The sequence below is a fragment of the Dermatophagoides pteronyssinus genome, unplaced genomic scaffold (genome assembly GCF_027571235.1).
Source record: "Dermatophagoides pteronyssinus isolate colony J.1.1.1.1 unplaced genomic scaffold, Derpt_VIB-CSIC_2022.12 sq0001, whole genome shotgun sequence".
Classification (NCBI taxonomy): domain Eukaryota; kingdom Metazoa; phylum Arthropoda; class Arachnida; order Sarcoptiformes; family Pyroglyphidae; genus Dermatophagoides; species Dermatophagoides pteronyssinus.
This window is the reverse complement of record NW_027461525.1, coordinates 3,720,088-3,728,867: the sequence shown is the minus strand read 5'-3', so window position 1 is coordinate 3,728,867 and position 8,780 is coordinate 3,720,088. Positions and strand designations below refer to the sequence as shown.

Below are 8,780 nucleotides of genomic sequence, written 5' to 3'. Positions count from 1 at the left end.
ATAGGATCTATATCTCACGATCTAGATCGTGGCCAGGGCCACCATTGATGCTATGCATATCATTTCTGTATATATTACTGATGATTATAATGATGTCTAATGAATGAGAACCTGTTAATTGAATATTATATTTGCAGCTCATTTTCGGTCTAATTAGCTTTTGCTAACATTTTTCCCTTCTTTTTTTTTACTGCTGTTGGTAAAGAATGTAGCGATAAAAAATACATTATCTTTTTAACTAATCTTATGGCAGTTCATCTAAAAATTGATAATTTTTGTATATTATCAACTAAATGCCTTAGTAGTTTGTAGCATCATCATCATTCTCATATCGTAATGATAGGATATGTGGCATGGCATGTCATCACAAGCAATTAATTAACTAATTTATGGACAATTCATTTTTGATGGAATTTTTTCGTTTTTAGCCACACATTTTTTTGTAGTGTGATTTTTTTTCTTGATTAGATGAAGGATATTATGGCCTCTTGATATCGGTCATTTTTGGATGATGATTGTGTCATGAACGAAAACAAAAAAAAATTCAATTATCCCCAAATAACGAAATAATGATAATTGAAAAAAAAAGAATAACGAATCGAGGTTCTATTTTTTTATACATTTATTCATTCATTCAATTTATTTCAGCCATTCATCATGAATTCTCTAGATCAGCTTGAAAACAATTAAATAATTTAAATGTGTAATTTGAAAATGATGTCCATCTCTATCTTGTGTATGTTGGTGCGCGAATCTTTTTTCTCTATATTCCCGAATTGTTTTTTTTGCCGGCCTGTGGCTTGTTCATTATTTAATAAAGTCACGACACGCTCATCATTACAATCAAACATTTTCATTCTTTGAATCGATGATGATAGTCTCAACAACACCTCATAATCACGACTCTTCAACGAGTATTTTAATGTTGGTGATGAAGATTTTTTTTTCTCTCATTTCATTGAATGAATGAATTCATTTTCTCATTATTCCAATCCAATTCCATTGATTTTGATCAAATAAATTCTTGAAGATCAAACACCTTTATTTTTAAATATGTTAGAACCATGAAAGTGCGATTTATTTATTTCGTTTTTTTTCTCTTTATAAAAATTTTTTTCTTTACATAAACTTGTATTTTCTACTGTTCTGTTTTTATCATCTTTTCCATAGCCACACCTTGTCATCGCTTGTTTAGTTTATAATTAATTAGCTAATTAATTAATTGCAAAGATAAGAATTTTTCCTCATCCTCTTTTTTTATTTCATCATTAAATAACTAGTGCCTTTATTCAAACTACTGATATAAATGAATTTGATTCTTAACAGCGAAGAACTACAACGAAATGACATATACACGATTATCGAAAAGTTGAGTTTTTTTCCATTCGAATTTTTTCATAAAAAACTTCTTTTTTTTATACTTACAATATTCTTGAATTGACAAAAAACGTGCATCGTCATCATCATCATCATTATTATTTTAGTAAAAGAAATGAATTGCCGCATCTTTGTTCGTTGTCGGTGGCGACGGTGTCAGGGTAATGAGCAATGATTTATGATTACCATTCTCACAACAAACATTAAAAGATTCATTATGTGTATGTGTGTGCACATGGCATACATTATCGGTCTAATATTTTGGCTAAAAGAAGAAAAAAAAAGCTACACATCATTTAGCTTCATCATCATCATCATTGTGTAAGAAATAAGTGCAGAGAGATATGAAGCAATCGAGTATAGGAAAGAAAAACGTTAATGAATTAATCAATTATTCGTTGTTTCTAATTCTCCTAATTGTCTGTTCATTAGTAATAATGATAATAATGATAATAATAATGAAAAGATTGAATAAGTTGATTATAATTTTTTTCCATGGAAAACGTATATACAAACACACACATACACATATCAGAGCATTCGATTTTGTTTATAATTATTTCAATTAATTTTTTCTAATTCATTATATATTTTTTCCACTATACAATATGTTGTTTATTCAATAAAAATTGAAATATATTAAAATGAAAAAAATAAATAAGTTCTATCTTTTAATTAGATTGAATGATTGAAAAAAAATGTCGAATATTTATTTCGAATGATTCATAAATTGATTATTTCCAAATAATAAAACAAAAAAACGAAAAATGAATTTAAATGAAAAATATTTTTGCACCATCATCATCATCATCATTTTTCGATTGAATATTGACGGATTTCAATGGCACGCGAATACAAATACCAATATCCGTATCGGATTGTATTATCATTGTCATAATTGTTATTATAATAAAGAAGAAAAAAAATGAAATATTTAAATGATTATACCCGAAAAAAAGCGGCATGTGACTAACCTGATGCTGACAATGTCCATTCAATTGATTTTATATTACTATTATATGGTTTGATTCCGATATCCATATTGATGATGATGATGATATTCATATGTAGTAAAATGAATATTCGAATGATTTTTTTTTATTCATTCATTCATTCAATCAAATCATATATCCGATCATCATCATCATCATCATTGTCAATGTCATCGTGTCAATGGCCATAAAGCTAACATCAACGAATCGAACAATGAAAAGAGAAAAAAAATCAGTCGGAAATTGCCACCTTTTTCTGTCTCATTTCTTTATTTCTTTTTTTTGCTTTGCTCTTCTCCCCGTTGAGATTTACTCATACACACACGACTTTCTTTATGGCAAAATCACGTCAAAATACTTGAGGAGTATGAAAAAAAATTCATCTCATCATCATCATCATTATTCGTGATAATGAAACATTCATTATGATAGCGAAACGAATTCAACCGGAATTTCTATCAACAATTTTATTATTATTATTTATTTTTTCAATTTTATTTCATTTTTCCTACTTATTTTTTTCCCCCGTTAAAATGATCATTTGCTTGATCACATCGTCTTAATGATTAATCGGAAAAAATTTGAATTTATAAATTGAATAAATTCAGAAAAAAATGACCAAGAAAAAAGAAAAAGAAATAAACATTGATATTATTCAATCATCATAATTGTTAATAAGTAGAATTTTTTTTTTGTTCATTAAATAGAATAATACAAGTTTTTTTTATATATAACTTATTTCAAGTGTATACGATAAAGATAAAGAATGATGAACAAATATACAAATAATAAGAATATAATAATAATGATTATAATAAAAAAGCCAATGATCTATCATTGAATGATGACAATCATTATCATCGATCATTGATTTTTGGATTTCAGTAATAATAATAATAAGAATAATAACTATAGTCACTCGCTGATGCTATTTTATTTTAATGTTTGTGTGTGGAATGTGCGTATTCAAACCCAGATCATAATAATTTGTGTATGTGTTTTGTGTGTGTGGCATGTGTATGGATATTTTAAATAATAATGATATGTAATCATTTACAAATACACATTTTTTTCATACACACACTCACACAAACTCTAGAAAGTATCTAGGAGGGGAAAAAATTCACAGCATATCATCATCGATCGAAATCAATGATAATGATAATAATAATAATAATAATAATGAAAGAATTTTGAATAAAATATGAAATTCACTTTGATATTTTCATCTGTATTTTTTTTTCTTAATGAATATTTATTTTTGTACAGATTTTGATGATGATTTTGTTGTAGGATTTCGATGTATGGTTGATAATGATGATGATGATGGTTCACATGATGTAGATTGTTCCAATAATAATGCATTAGCTTTTGATGTTGTTGTCACCGTTTTTGTTGATGCTGATGATGAATTGGAAGGTGTAATTGTTGTTGATAATGTTTCTGAATGACTATTTGCTGTTGTTGCCGTGGTTAATGATGATGATGATGATGATGTTATTGATGGTGATGGCTGACCATAAGAATTTAAATTATGAAATGTTGCAAATATTGAATTGGTTCCTGTTTCGGAAGTAGTATTCGTATTTGTAGTCGATGATGATGATGATGATGGAGGTAATTGACAATTTTTATTGCCACCATTGGTCTGTGTATGATTACTGCCGGCCATTGCAGCAGCAGCGGCTGCGGCTGCAGCTGCAATATTGCCATTAAAGCTTACAAATGGATGTCCGCTTGGAATACCTGGAAAGGGCCCAAATGGTCCCGGAAATGGTCGCGTTGATAAACGAAGTTTTTCGATTTCAGCTTCTTTCAATCTCTGCTCAAAAATTGAATAAAACATCAAAATGAAAATGAAAATTTCAATTATAGCATTATGATTGGAAAATGCAAATCGCAAATCCATTATTGTTTTGTTCACAATTTAGTAATACTAACCTTCTCCTTTGCTCGACGATTTTGAAACCAGATTTTCACTTGTGTTTCAGTCAGATTAAGACTATTGGAAAATTCAGCACGCTCAGCAATTGAAAGATATTGTTTGTTCCGAAATTTTCGCTCTAATGCCAATAATTGTTGTGTTGTAAACGGTGTGCGTGGTTTTCTATTGCTTTTATGTTTTCTCAATGCACATTTTACTGGTATTCTTGGTGGTTCACCAGGTTCTATGGAAAAAAATTAATTGAAAACATTATTTACACCATCATAATCATCATTGGTATTAAAAAGTTAATGACTAAGACATATTTTCATTAGTGCTAAAATTCATTAGACCAATGAATTTGTGCATAGTGATAGATAATCCAAGCAATCATGCATTAAAAAATTTTGTCTGTTTCCATACAATATTTTGATCATTGACTTTTTTGTGGATTATATTTCTATTTGTTGCATGTGTGGTTGCTTTTGTTTAGTGTTTTGTTTGTTTGCCAATATATTGCATAAAAAAAGATTTGTAAAAAAGCTAATTGTTAATTGATTGTCTAAGACTTTCGAAAGGAAATATATGAAAGATATATTTGTCAATGGAATTCATGTTGACCAATCTTTTAAGCTATAACCTGTGAACAGATATTTAATTTTGTTTATAAAATTGATTGAAATAAGCTTAGCACTAAGAAAGAAAATAAATTTGTTGTGTGTCCTTAGAGACCGATATGGTCATTTTATTACTGTCTACTATGTCATTCAATTTGTCTGTATATTTTATTTAGCAATTCATATAGCATAACATCAAAATTTATTTGGACAAATTTTATATTTGAAAAAATGTCCAATAATAAATTGTTCAAGTTATTTTTTTATTTTTAAATTCGCTGAAATCTACTAATTGGCTATTTTTTCAGCAAGCCTTTGGCAAACAAATTATCAACGGATTTTCATCGACTATAGATCATCCTATTGATGAAATTCGAGTATATACAGACATAGAACAACTATCAGACAGTCAATTTATCTGTTCAATGATGATTTCTGCCACCCAAATGTACATGTAAAATATTGACAAGGAAAACAACAACTTAGATGTTAAAAGTAATCAATAACCATCATAAGCATATGAATCTATCATTTAAGCTTGTTATAATTTAATGGAATGTTGCTTGCCAGGTTAAGCCATTATATAACTTGTTCACTACATACATAAACTTGATTCCACTTGAAATAACATAGAAATCTCATACTAAATGATGACCGATGACCATTTTTATCATCATCATCAACAACAACAACATTATATTATAACTAGATTAACAAACTAATGATTTTTATGTGTATGTGTGTGTGTGTGTCCATTTGAAATACTAGGAAACAAATCTTTTTCTCCTGGTCTATAGTGAAAACCACACAAACACATTATTTATTCATAATCAAATAATGACATAAACATAACGACCAAATGGGCCATTAATATTTTGATGATGATTCTTTTGAATTCATGCAGTATTCTATTCTATTGTTAATTGTTAAAATGCGTGAGTGTATGCAAAATGAATGAATTTTTTTTTCATTTTCAACCATAATTATTAATTTGTCCAATCATTATTATAATTATTATTAATATTTCAGTTTTTTTGCATTGTATTATATATGTTTGCTTATTTGTTCTTTATGATTTTAAATAAACAAAAAAAAAAAAAATTTAATGACTTTATTTTAGAAAAACTTACTATGTGATGGTGATAATGGGCCAGATGTCTGAGCAAGCCAATGATGAAATGGATTCAATGGATGTGCACCAGAAAGACCACCAAGACCATGTGGTCCAGCTGGATGTGGAAGCCATGTTGGTGGATGTCCACCACTTGTTAATGTTGCTGCTGCTTGATGATGTAATGGTCCGCCTGACATCAATGAATGTGTTTGACCATGCGAAGGAAACATTGGATGTGAACCTTGTGTCTGACTGTTGCTCAACATTATACCATCAACTGAGAATCGATGTCTGGCCGCTGCTGCTGCGGCCAATTGAAGTTGTAATGCAGCCGACATTGAATCAACATTCATTTGATGTTGTGTTAAATTCTTTGATGGTTGTTGACTATCGGGAGATTTATTGAATTCCGATGAGAATGGACTATTACTGCGGCTATTTGGTGGTGATAATTGATGTGATGGTGAAAGACTTGAACTTAGACGTGTAACCGAGATTTTTCGTTCAGGATTTCTATTGCTCATATCAACAGCTTCATCATCGTCATCATCGTCATCATCTTTATTCATTTTATTTGATGATAATTTGACAGCTGAATCTTCGACCATTTCTTCATCAATATCATCATCATCTTCACCTTCAGAATATGAGCTATTACGACTCATGTTGATTACCTTGTTAGAATCTTCAGAATGTTTATTATCTTCATTATTGATATTATCACCACTGCCAGCTAATAGTGAGGCAACGGAAAAATTAGTTGATGGTTTTGTTTGTTTAGGAAGTGTATTATTATTCTGAGAACATTGTTGATTGGCTAAATTGTTTGCCAAACTAAGATCATATTGTTGACCATAAGGAAATGGAAATCCAAACGAAAATGAGAATTGATTCGGAAGACCTTGTCCCAATGAATAGCCATATAATTTGGCCAATTGATTTGGCATCGAATAATTCGAGATCGATGATGCTTGATGAGATTTAACCGGTGGTGATGAAACAGAGATTCGTTCATCATCATCACTATCAATTGATTTTCCATTAAAAGGAGAGGAGATCGGCGATGTTGAATGATTTGATTCGGCACTGACCGACAATGGTGATGAACTGATTTCTCGTACATATTTTCCCACTTTATTTGACATTGTTGTTTCGGCTTGATCGACCGAAGAATTGAGCAAACTATTATGAACCATTGTCATCGGTGAGGTAGCTGTTAAGCTTTTATTCTGACTCATAATTTGTTGCGAATTCAGTTGAAATTGAATGAAATCTTTATTTGTAATTAGATTATGATTGTTAATACTACTTTGATTATGATGATGATGATGATTATTATTATTATGAGAAAATTCCAAAAGATTATGATAATTGGACCTAGTGTTAAAATTTAGTTCATTTTTGAAAAACACTGGTTCTGCTAGATTTGCAGCTATCAACGTTTGTCCACTTAATTGCATCATTTAATAGCTAACCGGCCACATTTAAAGACTATTAATGATGATGATGATAATAATTATGATGAATATTTATGATGATAATTACTATGTTGTGATGATGAATGCAATCAAGATATTGTTTTGAAAGTCAATGTAAAATTTAATTAAGCACTTGATGATAATAATTATGATGATGATGATGATTGTCATAAATACAGAACACTTTTATTTTTAAAAAAAAGTGGAAAAGAATTATTCAATTCAAGAATGATGATGATCAAAGTGATGAAAGATGAAAACAAAATCAAAATGAATAAATGATAATAGAAAACAAATTTTCAACTTCTTTTTATATTTTTTTTTATTCCAAAAAAAATATTGAAAATTTCAAATGTGTTTATTTGGGATATAAATACAAACATACACACACAATCACTTTGATGATATGAACAACAAATATTGAATGTGTGTGGAAATAAAAACAAAATCTTTTAATAAATAAAATAAAAAATGCACAATCAAAGGAGGTACAACACACACACACACACGCACACGTAAACCAATCTGAATTACAATCAAATTGTAATTCATATCTATTCAAACCGCCTATCCAATTCAATCTTTAAGAACCGACCACTACAACATATACAAATGTACACACCGCTCATGTTATATATGAGGATTTTTTTTTTCACAAAATGGACCGCCCAATTAAATATCATTGATTGTGTTATAAAAAGGTGGATCCTATTTTTTTTCACATTCTCTTCTACATACATTATATATTTTTGTATGCAGCATTCGTTTTTTGTTGTTGTTGTTGTTAACTTTTCTCTTTCTATCTCTTCAATCTCTCTTTTTCTCTATACAATCCAATCAATTCGTTCATTCATTCATTAACTCAATTGATATTGATATATTATTACTGAAAATAAAAAAATAATGATGATGATGCAGATGCTATCTATCTATTGTGGTTGTTGTTGTCATTTTTCATCTTATTCTTGTTCAATTTTTATTTCTATTTATTTATTATGTGTTATAAAATGAAATGATAATACTTTTGAATTGTTCATTTAGTTATTTGTCCTAACATCAACTATTATCAATTGTCATTATAATAATAATGAACATCATAAATGAGAAAAAAAAATTCACTACATTTGTATATTTAAACTGACCTTAGAATGCATTGGATAGTAAAATCAATTTTTTTCATCTAGAAATAACATTGTACCAAACTGATTATGCGCGTTCATGAATAGTATAGAGCCAAATTGTTGTTAATATTTTAATGATGAATAATAAAACAAAATT

At 28.8% G+C, this 8,780-nt stretch overlaps 1 protein-coding gene across 1 annotated transcript; it reads right to left on the bottom strand.

Annotated features, from left to right (window-relative positions):
• Positions 1 to 2,810: 2,810 nt before the first annotated feature.
• LOC113793512 (uncharacterized) lies at positions 2,811 to 7,900 on the bottom strand. Its single transcript, XM_027343557.2, has 3 exons — positions 6,041 to 7,900; positions 4,311 to 4,537; positions 2,811 to 4,191 (listed from the first exon to the last, which is right to left on the bottom strand). Exons 1-3 carry the CDS (start codon positions 7,485 to 7,487, stop codon positions 3,625 to 3,627), a joined length of 2,241 nt encoding a protein of 746 aa, XP_027199358.2. The 5' UTR covers positions 7,488 to 7,900; the 3' UTR covers positions 2,811 to 3,624.
• Positions 7,901 to 8,780: the final 880 nt, after the last annotated feature.

Coding starts and splice junctions, on each gene's coding strand:
- LOC113793512 (XM_027343557.2), bottom strand. CDS start 7,487: ATGATGCAATTAAGTGGACAAACGTTGATAGCTGCAAATCTAGCAGAA. Junction 4,538..6,040: donor CCCATTATCACCATCACATA/GTAAGTTTTTCT, acceptor TTTTTTCCATAG/AACCTGGTGAACCACCAAGA. Junction 4,192..4,310: donor ATCGTCGAGCAAAGGAGAAG/GTTAGTATTACT, acceptor ATTTTTGAGCAG/AGATTGAAAGAAGCTGAAAT.